The 25,500-nt window shown below is 37.4% G+C and overlaps 2 protein-coding genes and 1 pseudogene across 5 annotated transcripts in view; 1 reads left to right on the top strand and 2 right to left on the bottom strand.

The window, feature by feature from the left end:
- Positions 1 to 24,798, bottom strand: part of NDUFAF2 (NADH:ubiquinone oxidoreductase complex assembly factor 2) — a 168,272-nt gene extending 143,474 nt beyond the window's left edge. For both annotated transcript variants that reach the window (XM_065905172.1, XM_065905170.1), the window contains exon 1: positions 24,636 to 24,798. In XM_065905172.1, coding sequence (XP_065761244.1) covers positions 24,636 to 24,762 — 127 coding nt within the window. In that variant the 5' untranslated portion in view covers positions 24,763 to 24,798. The remainder of the gene's footprint in view (positions 1 to 24,635) is intronic.
- LOC136146800 (U4 spliceosomal RNA) lies at positions 6,300 to 6,383 on the bottom strand (annotated as a pseudogene).
- A 170-nt stretch (positions 24,799 to 24,968) lies between the features above and the next one.
- ERCC8 (ERCC excision repair 8, CSA ubiquitin ligase complex subunit) overlaps positions 24,969 to 25,500 on the top strand; it is a 57,529-nt gene continuing 56,997 nt past the window's right edge. For 2 of the 3 annotated variants that reach the window (XM_065905262.1, XM_065905260.1), the window contains exon 1: positions 24,969 to 25,097. In XM_065905262.1, coding sequence (XP_065761334.1) covers positions 25,021 to 25,097 — 77 coding nt within the window. In that variant the 5' untranslated portion in view covers positions 24,969 to 25,020. The remainder of the gene's footprint in view (positions 25,098 to 25,500) is intronic. The other variant, XM_065905261.1, reaches the window with a different exon arrangement.

Below are 25,500 nucleotides of genomic sequence, written 5' to 3'. Positions count from 1 at the left end.
GTCTTCCTGGAGCTGACATGAGAAAAGATTGAGATTCCTTAGGTTCTTGCAAATCAATTTCAGGCACTCTCTACCATAAATGTATGTGGCTCTGAGACGCCACTACCAACCTTCCTCTTTGTGTAGCTCATCATCACTGGGAGCAGGAAAGGTGATAAAAAAGGGAAGGGTGACACAAAGCAGGCACAGCTTCTGCCCTCAGGAGATCTGTATCACTGGTTAGCAACAGCTAGTAAACTTGGACTAGGTGACCAAGAATTCAGTTTATCACACACTTATAAGCATGTGCAGTGATTACTTGTAACCTCATAGCCAGAAATACTGAAGATTTCACTGAAAATTATGTGAACTCGGTGTTTACTGCAAGTGTTCTCTTGATATATAAATTCAGAAAACAGAACATGGAAATGGGGAAATGAAAGATGTGAAGGGGTAAAATACTGTTTTATGTTAGTTCCAAAAATGTCTTTTGAACTTACTTTTTTTTAAGACTCATTTTCAAGATAGTTTTAAAGAAGAAAAGTCTTAGGAATTATTCTACAAAAGTACGGGGAAAAAAACAATATAGGAAATTGCTTTTTTCCTTTTTTTATTCTAATATTCTAGTGACAAAACATAACTTATCTAGGCCTGACTTACCGAGTCTACTGTTTTCAATAATGAACACTATTAATGGATTTACTTACAACTCACAGTACAATGACATTAAAAGATACGCAGAGAGTCATAAATTTTAAAACTGTGATATGATCATGGAAATAATTATCATTTTTATCTTTAAGAGGGAAGAAGGTAGTCTTTTTGATGCCAAAGATGCCATTAGAATTAGAAAGTGCTTGAACTTTGCTAGGAGATACTGAAGTTAAAGTCTCTCTTTGTATCAGCCAGAGAAGCAGAACACTTAAGAGCAACTTAAGAGCCAGTCATCTGACTGGAAGCTGAAGTCCTTGTATTAGGCACTGTGAGAATACTATCATGCAAAAGCTCTACCCCAAAGGCCCCCAGGATCAGATAATACCACTAACTTACGAGAGGTTCTCTGAATTAAAAGGAATCTCTTCTGAAAAACTGTCCCATAAGAAACTGTTCTACCATCTGATAAATCACAAGGTATGCGATGAGGGTCATATGAGAGGGAAATTTGACTTACTTTACCAACCTCTTTTAGGTGGCATATTCCTCAGCATAACTTTCTCTTCTTTCTCTCCATTTCTCAACAGGGACTTAACCAAGGACACACAACACTGAGCTAAAACACCAACAGTCTAGAGTAGCCTGAACCAGGAAGACCAACTGAAAGGTGTGGAGGGAGGGGACCGGGAGAGTGGAAGGGCTTCCTTCTAAACTAACCATGCTTGTTTATCTCAGATATCAGTCACGTGGAGCAGTGCTTCTCAGGCTTTAATATGAGAACCACTTAGTATTTAATATGCATGTGAATCACCTGTGGATCTTGTAAAAATGAATATTCTAATTCAGTAGGTCTGGGATGGGGTCTGAGATTCTGCAGACTGTATCTGACAAAAAGAAAGGTGATTTTCAGGGAGATACTACCAGGACTCTGACCGAAACCGCTAAGTCTATCTCTACCATTCTTCCTCTGCCAAGCGTCTCACTTGTTTCATGGTTCTTCATTTCTTCTGTGGGCTTCCCTGATGGCTCAATTGCCTGCCAATGCAGGAGATGAGGGTTCGATCCCTGGGTCAGGAAGACACACTGGAGAAGGAAATGGTAACCTACTGTAGTATTTTTGCCTGGGAAATCCCATGGACAGAGGAGCCTCAGTGGGCTGCAGTCCATGGGGTTGCAAAAAGAATTGGACGTGACTTAGCAACTGAACAAATTTTTTTGTATCTAAAGTCTTTCACCTCATAGAGATAAGCCTCACAAGTAAAGGAGAGGAAGATCCCTCTTCTTAACCTTTTGTAACAAGTGCCAATTTAACTGCCCTTTGAGCCAATCTGTTACTGTATTAAAGCATACTGTTATCTATCATAATGGTTGAAGCACTACACACTAAAATGAGAATTAATGATAACTTTCCTCCAAAAGGGCACTTGTATTTTAAAAGATTATCTAATCAACCTACATTAATATTTATTAAGGAGACTGCTATGTGGAAAATATTTTCGAGATCCTCTGCTCCTTATTCGTCTGGTAACATGGTATCATTTCCACTTAACTTTAATTGGTCTGGATGGGTTTTAAGTACACAGAACCTATCTTAAGAATATGTAGCCTTGTATCCTCAAAGCCTCCAATCTTACTTCCTCTACCACTGTTAAGTGGCTTTATACTTCACAGTATACTGAAAACAGGGGTTGATACAGTGTACTCAAATACTGGAAATTTTAAATCATAAATCTCTGAATATAATGAGTCTCCATTACTGAAAATCTCATCTTAACAGTAAATTATATTGCAAAAAAAAAAGGGGGGGGAGGGGGGACTTATGAAGGTTTGGTAAGAAACTGTAGACAGGTCATGGTATGGAAAGGAAGCAGAGAAAGGTATCACCTGCTGTGTAGTGAGTGCTCTGTAGAGAGAAACAAGGGATTTTTGCAGAGAGGAAAGAAGATCATAGAGATTAGAGTTGAGTTATAGTATCTTTCACTTTGGAGGGAGCACATGACTCAAACCTTTATAACATTTTTGTGGTTTATTCATTAATAACCAAAGTCTTTGTTAAGTTTCTAATTCCAGCATTCATGCCTATTCATAAAATAAAGTATGTTTTCAACATGTTAGTGCAAATGAAATTTTACAAGTCTATTCTACATATTTATTAAACAAAATGAACAATTTTAAAGGTCATAAAGCTACCATATTTCCAAAACAGCAATAATTTCTTATTGCTAAAATAATTTATTTGGATTTTCACATATTTTATTTTATAATTTTCAGAAAACACACCATTTAGGAATAATCCTTCAAAATGATACATACTGGAAAGAAAAGAAAAGTGATCATTAAATTTTTTGTTCCTACAGTATCAGTTTCTTAAAGGACACAGTTAATGTTAATGATTACAATTGACATTATTAAAATTAAAGTTTTAAATTTACTGGTTTATTTATCCACTCATTTAAGTTTATAGTTGCCCAAAATATTACTGAATATGTTAGCTTTTCAACAATTTAAGCAGTAACTACAATTTAATTATGCTTACCTAGACACATTTCTGAGACTCCTAGAATTTAAAAACTCAACTCCTTTCTATAATACTTCCTCCAAAAAGATATAGGTGGATACTACTTACTGACTTAGAGTCATATTAAATATATGCTTGCCATTAATTAGCAAGATACTTGGCAGGTGGCCAGCGAATAAGCCTTTCCCCAAGATGCTAACACCTCATTTAGAGGCTATTTTAGACATTTAAAAACTTTTGTTCTTACATGAGCATAAAATTTAAAAATATAAGGAGGAAGGAACCCAAGCACAATAAAGGTAAGAATGTAAAGGGAGATCCTGAAAAGGTTTTATTTGCTAATGTGAATAAACACATGGTTATTCAAATAATATAAACAAGGAAATACAAAGTTTTAGCAGTTGTAAATAATTATGCTTCATTCTTTTTCTAATTAAATTCTAATGTCACATCAACAAGTTATCAAGATTTATTTTCCAGCAGGTGAATCAAAAATAAATTATCTAAATAAAGTACAATTAAATATTTAACTGCAATGTCAGCAGCCTTTCCAGCATACCCAATCTGAACTATTATACAGCTAACTAAAATCTTAACTGGCTTTGATTCATTTTCCTTTCTTACAGCTTAACCATTTTTTGGTTGTTTTTGGTCAGTATTTGTCAGTATTTCCAGTTTTTCAGTTATTCTCCTCATCTGGACATCCTGCCTAAATGAAAACATCTTAGTAAAGTCAGAGGTTTAGTAAAGTTACAGGAATATTGCACAACAGGGTCAGACAGACCTTTTCATGAGTTTCAAAAGCGACTGATTGGAAAATACACTGCAATCACCAAATCCGTCTTGATGAACGTGCCACATTTATAACACTGGGCTTCCAGGGTGGCTCAGTGGTAAAGAATTTGCCTATCAATGCAGTAAACAGGGTCTGACCCCTGGGTCTGTAAGATCCCCTGGAAAAGGAAATGGCAATCTGCTCCAGTATTGCCTGGAAAATTCCATGGACAGAGGAACCTGGCAGGATACAGTCCATGGGGTTGCAAAGAGTCAGACACCACCGGGCAACTGGGCACACACGCTCACATGTGCCATCTTACCAGTAAGCACTCATCTTTGGTACAGATGGTTGAGTGGTCAAAAGAAGTCTTAAAGGTGAGAGTACTTTGGAAAATACAGAAATACATGTAAGGTATTATTAATGAGGTCTATTAATGATATATTCCAAATATCATTTATATTCTATTATCCCATAATTCAGGTCATTAATGAGAAAGTCTGCTTAATAAAGGTACATTGCCTACATTTGCATAAATTTTACCATAGACTTGAGGTATTTTGCATCTGCTCTAGCTTTGATAAAAGCTGGTTATTTTTAAAAGGTGTATTAAAATGTACATAAAATTTAAGTATCTCTCTTCTACATTTAACAACTTCTCATTGCTCATAATTTTACTTTTGACTTTCACTGACAATATATACTAATCTCCAATGCTTGAGGAAAAGAATTTTCAGTTTTAAAAATGCCTATATTTGAATGCATTGTATTATTTTATGATTTTGATCATTAACTAAATTAGTCAAAATTATTTTATGACATTGATCATTAACTAGTCAAGATATTTGATTACAAACGAGACCTTAATAGAAATACTTGATTAGAAACAATTTATGAAAATAACATTTCTAACAAAATAAGATCTATTTTAAACACACACACCTTCTAGTATATGACTGGTACTTAAGCAATAGTCAATCATTATTAAAGAGGTGAATGAAAGTGGTAAGAGATGGTTCTGGTCTTATGAACTGCACAATTCTCCTATTATACTATCTGTCTTCCTAGATGGCACATACGCATAAAACAATACATCTGATTCATTTTTTTAAAGCTAAAAACAGTCACTAAATGCAGGTTCATTTCAAAAGCAGAAAAGGGGGGGCCTCAGAAATAACATCTTAGAAGAAGAAAATCAAATTTCAGAGGTAAAATGACATGAAATCTCTTAGGTTTAAAGTAAAACCATCTCAAAGACTTTCATATTCTCAAAGGGACTACTTTTCTCTTTATTCTGCTGCTGCTTAAGGAAAGCAGCAGAAACACTGCAAGAAATAGGTAACTGCAACTTTGTGGTCTAATCCAAAGTCTGAGGATGTCATACCTTCAGCTTTGTTCTTTTTTCTCAAGATTGCTTTGGCAATTCAGGGTTTATTGTAGTTCCACATAAATTTTAAAATTATTTGTTTCAGTTCTGTGAAAAAGTCATGGGTATTTTGCTAGAGATTGCACTGAACCTATAGATTGCTTTAAGTAGTATGAATATTTTAACAATATTGATTCTTCTAATCCAAGAACATGGGATAGCTTTCAATTTCTTCATATCATCTTCAATTTCCTTCATCAGTGTTGTATAATTTTTAGAGTGGAGGTCTTTCACCTCCTTTGTTAAACTTATCCCTATGTATCTTATTCTTTTTGATATGATTTCAAACAGACTGTTTTCTTGCTTGCTTCTTTTTTTTTTTTTTGACAGTTCATTGTATACAAAAGTGACAGATTCCTGTATATCCATCTTGTACCCTGCAAATTTACTGAGTTCATTTACTAGTTCTAGTAGTTTTTGGCAGAGACCTTAGGGTTTTCTATTTATAGTATCATGTCATCTGTAAATAGCAACAATTTTACTTCCTCTCTTCCAATTTCGATGCCTTTTATTTCTTTTTCTTCTCTGATTGCTGTGGCTAGGATTTCCAATATTATGTTAAACAGAAGTGGTTAGTGTGGACATCCTTGTTTCATTCCTTATCTTAGAGGAAAGATTTTTAGCTTTTCACTATTAAGTGAAATATTAATAAGTGAATATTAATATTCACATGGTAAATGTGGGTTTGTCATAAATGGGCTTTTACCATGTTGAGACAGGTTTCCTCTACACCCACTTTGATGAGAGTTTTTATAAAGAATAGGTGCTGAATTTCAACAAATGCTTTTCCTTCATCTGTTGAGATGATCATGATTATTAACCTTATGATTATGGTTAATCATGATTATGATCATGATTATTAGCCTTCCTTTTGTTAATGTGGTAGACTGCATTGACTGACCTGTGAACACTGAACCATCCTTGTGTCCCTGGAGTAAATCTCACTTGATTGTGGTCATAATTTTTTTAATTAGCAATAATCACGCCTCAGATAAACCTCATTGGCTACAATACTGCCACTGCGCAAAGCTGATATCATAATTTTTTATATATGGTTGAACACAGTTTGCTAATTTGCTGATATTTGGTTGAGAATTTTTGCATATATATTCACCAGAGGTATTCTCTTGTTTTTTTGTGGGGTCTTTGTGTGATTTTGGTGTCAAGTTAATGGTAACCCCATAGAATGAGTGTGGGTGAGCTCAACAGTTTTTTGGAGCAGTATGAGAGGGATAGGTATTAGCTTTTCTGTTTCTTTTAGTTTGATAGAATCTTCCTGTGAAACCATCAAATACTGGACTTTTGTTTGCTGGGTTTCTTTTTAATAACAAATTCAATTTCACTCTAGTGATGGGTCTGTTTACATTGTCTATTTCTTTCCAGTTCACTCTTAGAGGTTGTATGTTTCAGGAATTTGTCCATTTCATCTAGGCTGTCCAGTTTGTTGGCATACAACTGTTTGTGGTATTCTTTTATGACTTTTTTGTACCTCTGTGACAGTTTTGTTTCTTACTTTATTTGGGTCCTTTCTCTTTTATTCTTGATGAGCCTGGTTAAAGTTGTATCAATTTTATCTTTTCCAAAAAAAGCAGCTCTTGGTTTCACTCATCTTTCCTCTTGCATTTTCTTTTTTTTTTTTGGGGGGGGGGGTCTCTTTTTTGTTTTTTTCTCCCCTCTCTCCTCTTTATTTTTTCCTTCCTTCTATTCATTTTGGGCTTTATTTATTCTTCTTTCTCTAATTCCTTTAGATGGTAGGTTCAGTTGTTTATCTGAGTTTTTATTGCTTCTTGAGGAAGACCTGAATCACTTTTTTTTTTTAATTTTTCCATTTGTTTTTATTAGTTGGAGGCTAATTACTTTACAATACTGTAGTGGTTTTTGCCATATATTGACATGAATCAGCCATGGAGTTACATGTGTTCCCCATCCTGATTCCCCCTCCCGCCTCCCTCCCCACCCCATCCCTATGGGTCTTCCCAGTGCACCAGCCCTGAGCACTTGTCTCATGCATCCAACCTGGGCTGGTGATCTGTTTCACCGTTGATAGTATACTTGTTTCAATGCTGTTCTCTCTGAACATCCCACCCTTGCCTTCTCCCACAAAGTCTAAAAGTCTGTTCTGTAAATCTGTGTCTCTGTTTTGCATATAGGGTTATCATTACCATCTTTTTAAATTCCAGATATATGCGTTACTATACTGTATTGGTCTTTATCTTTCTGACTTACTTCACTCTGTATAATGGGCTCCAGTTTCATCCATCTCATTAGAACTGATTCAAATGAATTCTTTTTAATGGCTGAGTAATATTCCATAGTGTATATGTACCATAGCTTATTAAACTTCCCTTTTACAATTATTTTATTTCCATCCCATAGATTTTGGAACATTGTCTCCATTTTGACTTGTCTCAAGGTAAATATTTTCTGATTTCTTCTTTGATTTCCACATCGAACCATTGGTTTTGAAATAGCATATTGTTTAGTCTGTATATTTTCCCCATACTTCTTCCTGTTAATTGATTTCTGGTTTCGTACCATTGCTTTCACAAAATCATGCCTGATAAAATTTCGATCCTCTTAAATTTGTTGGGGTTTATTTTGTGGCCTAGCATATAATTTATGTGGAGACCATTCCATGTACATTTGAAAGGAAAGCACATGCTATTGTTTTGGGATAGAATGTCCTGTCAGTACTGGTTAAGTCCCACTGGTCTAAAGTGTCATTTAAGATCAATTTCCTTATTGATTTTGTCTGAATGATCTGCCCATTGATGTTAAGTGGGATGTTAAATGCCCCTACTATTACTGTATTACTGTCGGTTTCTCACTTCACGACTCTTAATATTTGCTTATGTATTTAGGTGCTCCCTGTGTTAGCTGCATACATGTTATATCCTCTTCTTGGACTGATCCCTTTATCCAATAATAACGCCCCTTGTCTTTCATAACAGGCTTTGTTTCAGTGTCTACTTTGTCTGACATGAGTATTTGTTACCTTTGCCTTCTTATCATTTTGATGAAGTATCTTTTTCCATTACTTTTAGTCTCTGTGTGTATCTTTCTCTCTGAAGTTAGTCTCCTACAAGCAGCATATGGATGGGTTTTGTTTTTTTATCCAGCCAGTCGCTCTATGTCATGTCATTGGAGCACTTAGTTGACATTTGAAGTGATTACTGACAAGTATGTACTCACTGCCATTTTGTCACTTGTTTTCTGATTGTTTTTGTAGATCTCTTCTTTGCTTCTTTTGGTTTCTTCCCTTGTGGTGTGATGATCTTTCTAGTGATATGCTCCTACTTCTTTCTAGTTTTTGTGTATCTGTCGTAGGTTCATAGTTTGCAGTTACCACAGGACTCATATACACGGACTTCTAACTGTATCTACTTGTTTTAAACATGTGGTCATTTAAGTTCAAACACATTCTAAAAAATTTACACTTTTCACTCACTACCCTCCCTACATTTTGTGTTTTTGATGTCATAGTTTACATCTTCATGTTTCCCTTTACTGATTATTGTAGTTTTAATTGAGTTTACAATATTTTACCTTTTCATCTTGGTGCTAGCTTATTTTCTTGGTTGATCCTCAGCCTTTAACTATGTATTTGCCTTTACTAGTGGGATTCTGCTTTTCCTATAAATACTTACTTCTTGTTAAAGCTTTATTTTTTTCCCCACTGAGAAAATGCCCTTTAACCTTTCTTTTAGAGTAGGTTTAGTATTGATGAATTAGTTTTATTTTTGCTTGTCTAAGAAGGTCTTTATCACTCCTTCAATTCCAAATAATAATCCTGCTGGGTAGAGTATTCTAGGCTGCAGTTTTTTTTGTTCTCAGCACTCTGAACATATCATACCATTCCCTTCAGGTCTGCAACATTTCAGCAGAGAAATCAGCTGACAGGACTTTTGTATATAACTCTTGTTTTTTCTCTTGTTGCCATTAGAATTCCCTATTTAACTACTGTCATTTTAATTAAGATATGTGTGGATCTGTTTGGGGTCATCTTGTTTGGGACCCTTGGTGATTCCCGTATCTGGATATCTTTTTCCTTCCTCAGATTCTGGAAATTTTCAGCCATAGTTTCATCAAATAGATTTCCAGTCCCCTTCTCTGCCTCTTGTCCTTCTGCATGCATGCATGCTCAGTTGTGACCCCACAGACTGTAGCTCACCAAGCTCCTCTATCCATGGGATATTCCAGGCAAGAATACTGCAGTGGGTTGCCATGCCCTCCTCCTGGGGATCTTCCCAATCCAAGGATTGAACCCATGTTTCCTGCATATCCTGCACTGGCAGGAGGAGTCTTTACCACTGCACCATCTGACTCCTTTAATGTAAAGGTTGATATACCTGATGTTGTCTCAGATTTCCCTAAATTGTTCTCATTTTTTAAATGTATCCTTCTTTTGCTGTTTCAAATGGGCAATTTCCATTATTCTATCTTCCAGATCACTTATACATTCTTCTGTCTCACCTAGTCTGTTAATTCCTTCTAGTATGTTTTTCAGTTACAGTATTCTTTATTTCTGACTGGATCTTTTATTTACATTGTTTAGTTCCTTGTTACAATTCTCACTATGTTGATCTATTCTTTTTCCAAATTCAGCTAGCATTCTTAATGCCAATGCTTTGAACTTTTTATCTGATAAAGTTTCTGTTTCATTAGTTGTTTTTTCAGGACTTGTTTATTGCTCCTTCAATTGAAACAAATTCCTACCTTCTCATTTTGCTTAACTTTCTCTGTCTCTATGAAATTAGGTGGAAAAGTCAGCTACTGCAGTTTTAAAGTGGTATCCTTGCATGGGAACATCCCTGTACAGGTTATATGTACCCACTGGCTTTGGTGGGAGAGTTGGGTCTAATGTGAACACAAGTCACGTCTTTCCCCAGGGTGAGCTGGCAGCTACCACCTTGGTAGGAGGTGGTCCTGGAGATGGGAGGTGCTAGAAAACCAGGTAACAGATAGGCATTCTCTACTGCTCAGCGTTCAACACCACTTTACTGGGGTGGTGGGTCCCAAGCTGCTGGAGCAGAAGCCCTGATGATCATGTCTGAGCTGGCTCCATTCCCTTCAAGTGTGTATTCTTACCCCTCCCGGTAAAGGCACCCTCACCCCAGAGGTAAGCAGTGCTGGAAAGAGAGGGGGCTGGTGCAGGCCCTAAGAGTGGGTCAGGGCATGGGTAGTGTTGACCCCGGCTACAGTCCGCAACCAGACAGCTTCTGATGAGCTCACTTTGTAAAAACTAGTCATGGCTGTCCCCGCCCTGCTCAGATGCCACTTGTGGTATGAACTGCCTTTGTTCCTCATAATCGAACTCTTCCTCACCTGCTGCAGTCCTCTCCGTATCGTGGAGCTTTGTCACTGAACAGGCGGGGCAGGGGCCAGCAACGAGCAGGTCGGGACACGGGCTGAGGCAATCTAGCCAAAGTCAGGGCTCAGACTGCCACTGATGCACGGCCTGTGTAAGCGTTCCCAGCGGCTGTCGTGGCCACTACAGGTCTGAGCCACCTTCGAGCCTCACAGCCGAGTTCTCCCCTCAGCCAAGACAACCCTCACCCCAGTGTGGAGCTGCATCGTGGAGCAAGCAGCACAGGGGGGAGACGAGCGGGTGACTGACGCAGCTTCAGTCTGCCCTGGTTCAGGAGGAAGCGAGCATATACGTACTCCTCACAAGAAGGGTCGAGGCTTCTGACAGCTCTCCTGTTAGTCTCACTGTCCCCCCAACCAAGGGGAATCAGCTTCCCAGTGTCAGACCCCAGGGCTGGGGCACCCAAAATACAACTCAAATCGCTCACTCCCCAGGGAGGATCTCCTCTTCTGAGTCCCCTCCCAAAGGCACAAGTTCAACCTGACCGCCTCTCTACTTATTCTGAATCTTTCTTACAGCCTTGGTTGTACAGGAGTCTTTCTGCTACTCTCCAGTTAAGTTTTCATTGAACATTTTTTCACCTATAGAAAATATTTGGTACTTTTGATGTGTTTATGAAGGAGGTGAGTTCTGCATCCTCGTACTTCACCATCTTAATCTCCTCTTTTGATTTTGTAATTCTTAGAATAACTAATACTTAAGATAGTCTCCAAATAGCAGCATAAATGAACTGCCGAAATGAGTAGCACTTTGGAAAGTGAGAGAGCTAACTAAGAAAAGTAAGTTTCCATCATCAATATCTTGCAATAACCTATAATGGAAAATAATATAAAAATAATATATATGTATATATATAACTGAATCATCTCCTGTGAACCTGAAACATTGTAAGTCAACAATACTTCAATAAAATATATATATATTAATTAAAAAAAAGAAAAAGAAGAGTAAGTTCAACTGATTTACCTGGACAGATGAACTTGGGTTCCATGATGAATACAAATGGAGCTCACCACTAAATGACCGTGACAAACAACACTAGAAATATTACTTTTCCTCATTTGCTGTAATTCTTCCACAAATACAATGAATCTTGACAAGTGCTAGGAAGAATGTCTAATTCACAGAATTTAATAATACTAACTATAGTTATTGTTTTTGTTGACATTACTACTCTTAATGTAAAGCAATTATGAAATTCTCAGAGCAAAAAAGGACAAGGGACTCTTGTTCTCTTGCATCAAGTATTTTCAACCTCACTTAGATATAGATGTACTTAGCTTAGTCACTCATTCATTATTAGTTTCCATTTCTGATCAAAAGGTCCCATATTTCCTTGGCAGGGAAAAGCAGAATTGAAGATTAAGTTTCCTTAAATTCCTTTTAAAGATAGTAAAAAGGATTTCCTGTATAACTGTGAATAATTTCACCCTCCTCTCCGGCTTCTCTCTTGGATGAAAGTATGACACTGATGTGGTTCTCCTGGCATGAGACAGGAATGCAATCAAGGACTACAAGGAAGATGCTGATTATTCCACCTTTACCAGAATATAAGCAAGCGTTTAAGCACATGCAGGCATATACACACCAACTAAGGGAATGCAATAAGCAATTTAAATGCTCTCAGAGGCAAACACAATTAAGAAAGGAAAATTTTAAATGAAAATTCCAACATTCAGACAATCCTAAAATAATCCATACAATAATAATAATTTCTATTACTTCATATTCAATAAAGGATTTTAAAGTACATTCAACCTTTTTTAGGTGTCCCTAAAAAGAAGGCATGCTTTAATTAAAATCATAAAACATTTAAGGATATTCTATGAATTTGATGATGTACATGGTTATGATTACATTATCTCTGACAACTCAAGACAGAATATTACTCCTTGCTGGAAAAATTATATGCATGATTTTTTTTTTAAATTTCGGTTAATTCTGTAATTGTCAATTTCATCACTGTGCATTACTGACCAGGAATAATCCACAGCACCACTTTGAAATGCTGGTCTTAAGAGTAGCATTTCTGTTTTGCATATAGGGTTATCGTTACCATCTTTCTAAATTCCATATATATGTGTTAGTATACTGTATTGGTCTTTATCTTTCTGGCTTACTTCACTCTGTATAATGGGCTCCAGTTTCATCCATCTCATTAGAACTGATTCAAATGAATTCTTTTTAATGGTAAAGTAATTAGCCTCCAACTAATAAAAATAAATGAAAAAATAAAGTAAAATTGAATACATAAGTTTAAAAAAATTTAGCATTTTATAAAGCAATAGTGTAGGATTTATTTCGAAGAAAAAATAAATAAATCCAATTATTTTAGAGAAAAGATTTTTTCCTCAAATCAGCTCAAAGGAAAATATTTAATAAAGTGGCAACCACACTTTTTTAAAGACAATGCTGCCACCTGCTGGAAAAACACGAAACGTCTCCATCACTTCCCAAATGTTAGTGTAAACATATAGTTATATTCAAGAGTTATATATATGGTGATCTGCCAATTACCTACTGAAAAATGATACACCTCACTTATTTGTCTGATTTTTAACAACTATGTCTTAACTGAATGCCAATTAATTATAGTTTTTAGTGTACTCAAATGCTAAATACAAATAGGTTGAAATAACATCAAAAACAATGCAGCTCTATAACCACACGTAACAGTTGGATGATACAGGTTTTGAATAATCAGATGATGAAATATTCATTCTGAAAGGAAAACAAATATGACGACGTATTTTGACATACGTTTGATGCTAGGAACTAAGTTAAGTTCAAACTGGAACCACACTGGAAATGTTAATGGAAAAGATAACCTTACAGATTCTAACAAGAATATTTCAGTCCTGAAGAATAATTTGGTCCATTCATCATAAATAAAAATATGCCTTAATAACCTCTCTTAAGATCTTGTAATACTACTTCATCATTTCCTTTTTTTAAAAAATACTGCTTTGTTTTTGTTTTTATAGTTCTGGGTCCATAAATATCTCAGTTCATTGAACACCTGTTTTCTGAGTATGTACTCTATAGCCAGGCACATATACATAAAGTTCATTCAAGTATTCAAGATGAAATAAAACTTCATGTTTAAGATAAGGATAATAATCTTTAGTTATATGGTTGTTATAAAGACATGAGATTATCAATTAACACTCAGTGAATGACTCAGTTATCATTAATGGAAGTATTAGCAAAAAAACTGGAGACTATGGTGAGTTGAAAACAAAATGGAGGAAAAAAGTGTTTCTAACTGGTGTTACAAATTAGATACATAAACATTGCTATTAATTTATGTTAACCCAATTTTATCTTCCCAAATCCTAATGAATCTATTTAAAAATACAGGATGCAGCTACACTGTAAAGCTGATACAGTTAACCATCAGAAGCTGAGAAACGGAGACCAACAGTCCTGAAATACATAAAACAGATATGTTCTGCATAAAGCAATGTTGAATATATATTTATCATATGAGAAAATTAATCAATGATACATGATAACATGGAAAGTAAAACCAAGAATGCTGTACTGGTCTATAAATCAGCACAGACAAAACAGGTTACACTGGAAAGAATTTCTATGGGTTTTTCCAAAAAGTAGTATGAGAAAACCTCAAGTTTAGTGCAACAGGTGTAAGAGCAAGGGGCAAATAAATGAAAAGGGTCAAGTCAAAGGAATCTGGGAATGCCACAAGTGCTCCTAACATGGAGGCCTAGTTATCACGATGTGAAGATCTTGTAAGATGTCACAAAATGAGATCTCTCTTTTAAAGCTTCCAAACAACAGCACGTGCTAAGTACCCCCAATGAGCCCCTCCCCTATTTCTCATAGGCAACTATTAATATGACTCTGACCTGATACTGACATTCTTAAGATTCCCGCTTGGAGGGGTTGAAAGTGAAGGCATCCAGAGTACTGAATACAGTTCTCCCAGAGCAATTCCACCAGGGCCCTGTAAGCAGCCACAGGCCTGTAGCATTCATTTAGGTCTGTCTCAGTACAGTCAAGTTCAGGTAAAATGAGGAGTCTGCTACAAAAGACATCTAAGAAGGTAGTCAGGGATAAGAAGACATAAACAACAAAGCCTAAAAGAATATGATTAGCAAAGAAGAAATATACCACTTCTTATAACAAATATTAATGGGCTAATGCCATTCCACTCCAAAAAAGCAAGGGTATGTGAGAGAGATGAGAGAGAGAGAGGGAGGGAAGGGGGAAGGGGGAGAGGGAGAGAGAGAGAGAAGTTTTTAACATAAAGAGGAAACTTATAAACTACAGGAGACTTTAAAGGTCTCTTAAAAAGTCCCAAATTAGTGGGATTTTCTTGGTGGTCCATTGGCTAAGATTCCACACCCCTAACACGGGGGCCTGGGTTCTATCCATGGCCGGGGAAAAGATCACATATACCACAACTAAGAGTTCAACATGCCACAGCTAAAGAACCCATGTGCCACAACTAAAAAAAAAAATTAAAAAGATCCCGCATGCCATGGCTAAGACCTGGCACAGCCAAATAAATAAATATCAAGAAAAAAACCATATTAGTGATCACAATGCAAAGATTTTGTTTGGAGCTCAATTTATACCAACTGCAAAACTAAGTAAACCAGTAAGAGAATTACAGGGAACATAAGAATTCCCTTTAAGTAAGAGAATTATAGACAACTAGGGAAATGGGAAGGACAGAAAATTTGATATTAAGAAAGTTTTTATTTCTGTATGTGATGATGGTGTCATTTTTATAGTTAAAAAGAGGTACTTCCTTGGTAGTACAATGGCTAAAAATGCACCTGCCAGTGCAGCGGACATGGGTTCAATCCCGGATCCAGGAAGATTCCACGTACTAGGGGGCAACTAAGCCCGTACACCACAACTGCTGAGCGCTCACGCTGCAGCTATTGAAGCCCGCGTGCCCTAGAGCCCACGCACCGCGGTGAAGAGGGGTCTCAGTTCGCTGAAACTAGAGAATGCCCATGTGCTGCAATGAAGACCCAGCACAACCAAAAAAATTTTTTAATTTAAAAAGAGAAGTCTGTGTTCGAGACATGTAAGAGATGTATATAGGTAAACTGACATGATGTTTGGTATTTGTTTCAAAATTAGAGGAGAGGTGGGTAGCAGGGTGGGAAGAAAATAAAATTTAGTCATGTGTTAATAACTGTCTCAAGTGAGTGATGGGTAGGTACAAGGAGGTTTGCACTATCATTCTATTTGTTATATTCAAAATATTTTATAATTCAATAGTTACAGATAATTGAATAAATAAAACAAATGACTCTCAGGTTAGAAAAGAGGTAAAATCTAACTAATTTTTTTTTAAAAGGAAGCACATAGACATAAAATAAACTTTAATTTTAAACAAACTTCCATTTTAGATGGACAAACCTCAATTCTAAATTATCACCTTTAAAGCGTGGTTTATTTGACTTCCCAAAAGTGTCTGGAAATGCCATATTCAAAGGCCACCTTCTTTTTATTTTAAAACCAAAAAGCATGAAATGTAAAATTCAGGAAATGTTATTATAAACACGTCTGGCACACTGATAATCTAAACATATGTGAATCTAAACACAATCAAATAAATATAGAAAGTATAAATATATAATTTGGTAATAAATGCTTTCACTAAAATCTTAGCACAGACTTTCTTTGTTCACAATTTCTATAAATATACAATAATGTTTCATTAAAAACCTGAACACAAAGTGAAAAAAATCTTTTAGAATGTAAGATTTTCAAATACAATGCTGAACTTGAATAGGTTTATTTCTTAATTATGAAACAGTTCAAAAATCACTGCCAAATCAATCAATGTAATACACCACATTAACAAATTGAAAGACAAAAACCATATGATTATCTCAATAGACGCAGAAAAAGCCTTTGACAAAATTCAACATTCATTTATGATTAAAACTCTCCAGAAAGCAGGAATAGAAGGAACATACCTCAACATAATAAAAGTTATATATGACAAACCCACAGCAAGCATTACCATCAATGGTGAAAAATTGAAAGCATTTCCCCTGAAATCAGGAACAAGACAAGAGTGCCCACTCTCACCACTACTATTCAACATAGTTTTGGAAGTTTTGGCCACAGCAATCAGAGCAGAAAAAGAAGTAAAAGGAATCCAGATAGGAAAAGAAGAAGTGAAACTCTCACTGTTTGCAGATGACATGATCCTCTACATAGAAAACCCGAAAGACTCTACCAGAAAATTACTAGAGCTAATCAATGAATATAGTAAAGTTGCAGGACATAAAATTAACACACAGAAATCCCTTGCATTCCTATATACTAACAATGAAAAACAGAAAGAGAAATTAAGGAAACAATACCATTCACCATTGCAATAAAAAGAATAAAATACTTAGGAGTATATCTACCTAAAGAAACAAAAGACCTATACATAGAAAACTATAAAACACTGATGAAAGAAATCAAAGAGGACACAAACAGATGGAGAAACATACCGTGTACATGGATTGGAAGAATCAATATTGTCAAAATGGCTATACTACCCAAAGCAATCCCTATCAAAAGATTCAGTGCAATCCCTATCAAAATACCAACGGTATTTTTCACAGAACTAGAACAAATAATTTCACAATTTGTATGGAAATACAAAAAACCTCAAATAGCCAAAGTAATCTTGAGAAAGAAGAATGGAACTGGAGGAATCAACCTGCCTGACTTCAGACTCTACTACAAAGCCACAGTCATCAAGACAGTATGGTACTGGCACAAAGACAGAAATATAGATCAATGGAACAGAATAGAAAGCCCAGAGATAAATCCACGAACCTATGGACACCTTATCTTCGACAAAGGAGGAAAGGATATACAATGGAAAAAAGACAACCTCTTTAACAAGTGGTGCTGGGAAAACTGGTCAACCACTTGTAAAAGAATGAAACTAGAACACTTTCTAACACCATACACAAAAATAAACTCAAAATAGATTAAAGATCTAAATGTAAGACCAGAAACTATAAAAATCCTAGAGGAGAACATAGGCAAAACACTCTCTGACATAAATCACAGCAGGATCCTCTATGACCCACCTCCCAGAATATTGGAAATAAAAGCAAAAATAAACAAATGGGACCTAATGAAACTTAAAAGCTTTTGCACTACAAAGGAAACTATTAGTAAGGTGAAAAGACAGCCCTCAGATTGGGAGAAAATAATAGCAAATGAAGAAACAGACAAAGGATTAATCTCAAAAATATACAAGCAACTCCTGAAGCTCAATTCCAGAAAAATAAATGACCCAATCAAAAAATGGGCCAAAGAACTAAACAGACATTTCTCCAAAGAAGACATACAGATGGCTAACAAACATATGAAAAGATGCTCAACATCACTCATTATCAGAGAAATGCAAATCAAAAGCACAATGAGGTACTATTACACGCCAGTCAGGATGGCTGCTATCCAAAAGTCTACAAGCAATAAATGCTGGAGAGGGTGTGGAGAAAAGGGAACCCTCTTACACTGTTGGTGGGAATGCAAACTAGTACAGCCACTATGGAAAACAGTGTGGAGATTTCTTAAAAAACTGGAAATAGAACTGCCATATGATCCAGTAATACCACTTCTGGGCATACACACTGAGGAAACCAGATCTGAAAGAGACACGTGTACCCCAATGTTCATCACAGCACTGTTTATAATAGCTAGGACATGGAAGCAACCTAGATGCCCATCAGCAGATGAATGGATAAGGAAGCTGTGGTACATATACACCATGGAATATTACTCAGCCGTTAAAAAGAATTCATTTGAATCAGTTCTAATGAGATGGATGAAACTGGAGCCCATTATACAGAGTGAAGTAAGCCAGAAAGATAAAGAACATTACAGCGTACTAACACATATATATGGAACTTAGAAAGATGGTAATGATAACCCTAGATGCAAAACAGAAAAAGAGACACAGATGTACAGAACAGACTTTTGGACTCTGTGGGAGAAGGTGAGGGTGGGATGTTTTGAGAGAACAGCATGTATATTATCTATAGTGAAACAGACCACCAGCCCAGGTGGGATGCATGAGACAAGTGCTCGGGCCTGGTGCACTGAGAAGACCCAGAGGAATCGGGTGGAGAGGGAGGTGGGAGGGGGGATCGGGATGGGGAATGCATGTAACTCCATGGCTGATTCATGTCAATGTATGACAAAACCCACTGCAATGTTGTGAAGTAATTAGCCTCCAACTAATAAAAATAAATTAAAAAAAAATCACTGTCAGTAGCCTGGTGTAAACAATTCACTATAAAAAGCCCTAGTGAAGGTTCTACAGGTTTTTTAAATGTGTTCCGAAAACAAATCTACCACGTTTGATTAAATATTTGTCCTGGATTCTAGAAGAGTCACTGCTATCTAATGCCCACTGTTATCCCTGCCTTGCCCCCAATCTATTCCATTTTGGGAACATCATCTGAAGCTCAGTATTATGCAAAGTTACAGACTAGATGCAAGACTAGAGCTTCCCTGGTGGTTCAGATAGTAAAAAAAATCCACCTGCAATGCAGGAGACCTGGGTTCCATCCCAGGGTCAGGAAGATCCCCTGGAGAAGCAATGGCTACACACTCCAGTATTCTTACCAGGAGAATTCTATGGACAGAGGAGTCTGATGGGCTACAGTCTATGGGGTCACAAAGAGTCAGACACTAACACTTTCAATATCACAGTGTATAAGATACAACTTAAGATACAACTCTTATATAAGTACATCCAGTTAATTTTAATGTTATGATTTTTTTGAATGCTGAAAATTAAATACTATCTCTGACTCAAATCCCTGACATATCGGAAATCATGTAAGCTTTCAGGTTTGAGCTCTCCTAATAGCATAAACACCCAGACTTCTTACAAACCATTGATCTAAAGATTAGATTAAAAACAAGTATCACTTTCAAAGTGAAAGTGAAGTCACTCAGTAGTGTCCGACTCTTTGCGACCCCATGGACTGTAGCATACCAGGCTTCTCCGCCCATGGGATTTTCCAGGCAAGAGTACTGGAGTGGGTTGCCACTTCCTTCTCCTGGGGATCTTCCCAACCCAGGGATCGAATCCAGGTCTCTTGCAACATAGGCAGACGCTTCCCTTGGGAAGCCCAAGATCACTTTCAAGATGGACTCAAAGGTCATGAATGTCTGCCAGGTGATTTGGATTTACTCTCAGGTGATAGGAAGCCACTGAAATGACCAGGTTCCCAAATACCTGTCTCTTAATCTCATGTTATTTTTTCCCTGCCTGAATCCAACTATTCCTACAGTTTTAGTGATCACCTATATTAAGATGGCTTCCAAATTTGTACTAAAGTACAAATCGCTGACATGTTTGGAAGTGCAGACCTGAGTATACAACTGCCTGATTATAAAGCTGCCCTCTTATAAGCAACGAATTATGTATTCTTTCACCAACCCCACCCTAAAGGCTGCTTATCTGTTTGTATTAGTCCCTGTTAGCCTCTATTTGCATGGATCAATACACCACCATCCACCAGTTCTCCAGAATTAAAACAAAAAAATTACCTTTGGCCTCTCCTCTTTTCTTTCCCTTCTACCAGTCCAATTCATTACCAAGTCCAAAAGCTTTGCTAAACCAAACTCTTCTTTCCATTTCCTTCACTTCAGCCCAGTAAGATCTCTCTCTAGGATCAGGGTAAATCCAACAATGCTCTCACCTAGTAGAACTGTAGTTCCTTCCTTTCCCCTCGAGCTCATCTTTCGCAGAGCTTCCAGAGTCATCTCTCTAATAGTTCTAATTATGTCACAAACTTCTGTCTGTTGAAAAGTTTTCAATGGTTACCTACTACCTCAGAATGAAGTATAAACTTCAAACCTAAGTAAGGTCTTTTATAAGCTGACCTTGTCTATCACCTCACTAGAACAGCTTTCTACTGTTCTTCTGCACTGAAGTCTACCCACATGGGACTCACCTTCTCATCTCTGTGGTATTTCTCATCTCTTCCCACCACGGACCAGGAATACACTCCTACCACTCTTTGTGAAATCCTATTTATCCTTCAAGGTGCTGATCAAATGTCTCCAACTACTTATCTTCCTAAATTCTCCCAGTACAATCAAACATAAAGCACTCTCTTCCTTCTCTAGCATAGCCCTAACAGTCTGAAAGTTGGTTCTTATTAAAAAAAAGGTAAACATCTACCCTCTGATCTAAGTTCTGAGTTAAAGGCTATACAGATGAGCCTAATCCTTTTCTATACCACAATTTTTCAAATACTTGAAGCTTCTCCTAAAACTGATCTTCACAGGGTAAACCTGCTCAAGACTCGCAGGTAATAAAACTTACAGACATAATCTCTAGAAAATTTCATCATCATAACTATTCCTGTCTGGACTCTCTAGATTTCCAACCATCTCTTCTAAAGCATTGTGTCCAAAAATAAACACAATACTCAAAACAAAAAAACTGGTGCTTTTGCAAATTATGCACAATATTCACCACCTCCCCCCAAATCTGGATACTCACAGTGTCTATTAGCAAATTAACAACTCAAGATAGTTCAGTTAATAAATCTGTTAGTTTTAGGGGTGCAGATGTTTAATAAATGTGCAAAAAAAGAAGTGAAAATAACAAAACAAGGTTCAAAAAGGTTCCTGTCAGAATCAAGTATACAAATACAAGAATTTATCTTAGAAAGGAAGAGAATTACTTTTTGAAACATGAGATAAGTGGATCTGGATGGATAAAATCTCAAGCAAATTATAAGAAGAGTTCGATAACAAAGCATTTTCTAGATAAAGTTTAAGGAATCTTTTACTAAATAATCTACTCTAGAGCAGGCAAATTTTTAATAAAAAATATGTTAATCAGTATTTTGTTATCAAAAACGCCAAATACATTCGATGCTCTTTATCTTTTTATCCTGAAATGTCAATAGGTTTTTTTTTTTTTTTTAGTTAAAATTTCAACAATTCTAAACTTAAAATTATCAGCTGACTGGATAATACTCAAGATTTATTTTGAACTACATAACAACAGATTTTTCTCTTATTCAATAATATCCTATGTAGAAAATACAGTAGTTCTTTGATGACTAGCACCAGAGTAATTAACTGAATTAAAAGAAAAACTAATTTCCACTAAAAGGTTCTTAAACACTACTCAATGTGGTGTTCAATTTATGCAATTCAAAGAAAACTCAAAGAGACCTGTAAGAAACACCTTTCATATCCAGGAAATAAAAAAGTTAGATGACTTATCTTTGGAAAAGTTGCTTGAAAACAAACTAAAAATATTTTCCCTTGATTTATAGCAGAAGGCTTAGGAAATCTGTAATGGTATTTACAGATTGTACAACATAGTTGAATTGAATCCTCAATTATCCAAGAGCTGAGACACAGATAGTAGACAGCTGCATACAATGACTGTATTACATTATTAATAAAAGCTGAATTTTTCTCACAATCAAGAGTACATGGATTCAAAATATCAAGCTAACTGAAGTATAAATTAGCATAAGCACTTTGGAAAACAAGTTAGTATTATAATAAAATTAAAGATAAATATATCCTTTGACTCACAAATTATTTTAGAATACACATGATTTTGCAAATTTAAATCTTTCTCTAATGAGAAATTTTCAAAGAAATGAAATTAATACAAAATTTTTTAATGGTCAAAAGACTTAAGAGATACTTCACCCAAAGATCCCTGGATGGCAAATAAGCATATGAAAAGATTCTTAACATCCTCAGTCATTAGGAAAATGGAAATTAAAACCACAATGAGATAACACTAGCTACTTACTGCTGCTGTTTAGTCACTAAGTCATGTCTGATTCTTTGTGACCCCATGGACTGGGGTCTGCAAGGCTCCTCTGTCCATGGAATTTCCCAGACAAGAATACTAGAGTAGGTTTCCCTTTCCTTCTCCAGGGGATCTTCCAGACTTAGGGACTGACCCTCATCTTCTGTACTGGCAGGTGGGTTCTTTACCACTGCACCACCAGGGAAGTCTACCCATTAGAATGGTTAAAATAAAAACAAAAACTAAAAAAACTGGCAGAACCTAGTACTGGTGAGAATGTGAAACTAAACTTTCATGTGTTGCTGGCAGGAATGCAATATGTAACAACCAGTTTGGAAAACAGTTTCTTATAAAGTTAGTTATATATATTGATACATTTACCACAAAAGACAGCAATCCCACTCCTAGCTGTTCACCCAAGAGAATTATGTTCATCTGAAATCCTGTATGGGAATTTTTATAGAGGCTTTCTGCACAGTAACCAAAATCCAGAAACAACCTAAAGGTCATTCAGCAGATGAACGGTTAAACTGTGGTAAACCTGCATAATGGAATGGAATACTACTTACTAACAAAAAGGAACTACTGACACACGGATGCATCTCAACTGCATCACACACATGAAATACACTAGACTCAAAGACTGCTTCTTCTATAACTCCATTTACACAAAATCATGGAAAAAGCAAAACTATAGCAACATAAATCAGTGGTTGCCAACAGCAGGGTATGGGGTGAGGGAACGAACTACTAAGGGGAAAGAGCGACTTCTGGGGGTGATGTAACTGCTCTATATCTTGATTCTAGTGATATTTACGATGGTGCATTTGCCAAAAATCATAAAATCATACATCAAAAAGGATGAATATTACCATTTGTAAAGTAAACTTTAGATCAATCTGATGTTTTTATATTTGTTTTTAATGTTACCTGACAACTTATGAAAAAGAAACATCTTTCCCTCTGTTTGCAATCTGTCAAGAAATACTTCACCACCATGCTAGGTTCTTTGTGGACTTTTTTAAAAAAGAAACATTTCCTGCCCTGTAAACGCTCATTAGGGAAACAAGTCTAAGATATTAAAATAATTTACAGAAAAAGGTTAGGCAAAACAATTTTGAGTAGTAAAAAATATACTTTACACGTGCTCTACGAGGAAGAAGAAATTTCCTCTATCAAGAGTTATAGGAAGTGAATGAAACACCACTTTCAAAGGTCTTAGTGCTTCTCAATATTATTATCTCTTTCAAGTAAGGATCCTGATACTTGGGAGGACAAATACTTTGCCCGTGATCCCTCAGTTATTAGACGTCAAAGTTGAGATTGTAGAACCCAAACCTCTCTGACCCCAAAGCCTAAGATGTTCTGCATCCTGGTGATGCAAAACAGAAGAGATTACTGCCACGTGGTGTGATTTCAAGGACCAGGAACGCCCCCTACCTCCGCAAACACCAAGACTTCACCGCAAGATTCCTACACAGAAACACGATTAGCGCCATGTATCTTAAAGTGGGCGCAACAGGGTCTTGGGAGTGCAAACTCGAGGGAAAGGTAACGTGGGCTCTGGTGATGGGATCTCTTTTCCACACAGTCAGTGAGCATGGACCTACTTCTGACAGTTTTGTCCGCGAGGAAGGTGACGCTTGGGGCCAACGCCGGAGGCACTTTAAAAGGTCAACACCAAGAGAGGAGAGCAGAGGGACTCAAAATAACATCTCTTCAATTTCCCCACGACAAGGTGGGCACTGGCGACCACGGAGGAGGAAAGGCACGTCCCTAACTCTCCCTGGACCCTTCGGTGAAAACCTCCCTGGACTTGTCCCTGTCCACTCTGCCGACTGCAAGAACCTACACTGGGCACTGGCAAGGCTCCCGGCGCTGGGCGGAGGAGTGTGCTGCGCCCGGCGCCGCGGCGGCCGGGCTCAAGACCTAGACGCTGCGGCGCAGGGGCTCAGGCACTTGCGGGCCACTCAGCGAGAGCCCGACTGCAAGCCAGTGGCTAGCGCGGAGAGCGCGGCGGAGGGAACAAACTTGGCTGAGCACTCTGCTAATTACCAGTCGTGCGTCCGTCGTTTTCCGACCACCCAACCGCTGCCCTCGCTCTCATCTCACCTCTCCAGTTCTTGTACTCCGGGATATAATAGTATTTGTTCCCGAACCGGTCTGTACCCACTTGCTCCTTCACTTCCTTTGACAGTACTCGCCGCAGGGCGCCGAACAAACGCTGAGACCAACCCATGCTGTCGCACCAGCTCCCGCGCGGGTGCGGCGGGATCTGCCGGGATCTCAGCAACCACAGAGGGAACGCCCCCGCCGCTGACCCCGCCCACCAATCCGAGGCGTCTCACCCGCCTCCATCCGCGTACTCTCTAATAAAGGCGCTCTCCATTGGTCGGATGGCATAACGCTTAACCAATGGGAGGCTCCGCTGCCACAACCCCGCCTCCGAGTTCTGTCATGGCAGCGTCCAGTTCTCAAGCCGAGGTGAAAGGACAGGATGCTAGGGTTCTTGTCAGCGCGACAAGCAGGTTTAGAAGACCCTCTTCGCCTCCGGAGAGCAGAGTCCACACGGAGGTAAAGAAAGCCTTACTTTTTCCTCTAACATGCTAGTTAAAAGGTAGACCAAGACTGTGTTACCCTTGCTTCACACTTTTTCCTGCCACCACACTGGGCTTTACTCTCTTCTGCTCTGTGACTTGAGAAAACAGGTTACCTTTTATACACCCATAGGCAACTGGGTGTGAGCGCAGGCTTGGGTGAGGGCGCTTTACATCGAAATGAGGATGTTTTGATTTTATTTTATTCCTTTTCCTACATGCTTTCTCCCCGCCTCCCAAGGAAGAACTATTCTCCAAGAATTTATTCTTTCATTTAGTTAGCGTTTTTAGTGAGGTCCTACCATGTGCCAAGCAATATGTTAAAGGCCGAGCATAGGCCAGAAATTGAACAATATTTAGCGTGACTCGAGGCAGAGAAC

Source organism: Muntiacus reevesi, chromosome 14 (assembly GCF_963930625.1).
Source record: "Muntiacus reevesi chromosome 14, mMunRee1.1, whole genome shotgun sequence".
In the NCBI taxonomy this organism is placed as follows: Eukaryota; Metazoa; Chordata; class Mammalia; order Artiodactyla; family Cervidae; genus Muntiacus; species Muntiacus reevesi.
This window is presented reverse-complemented; position numbering and strand designations above follow the sequence as displayed.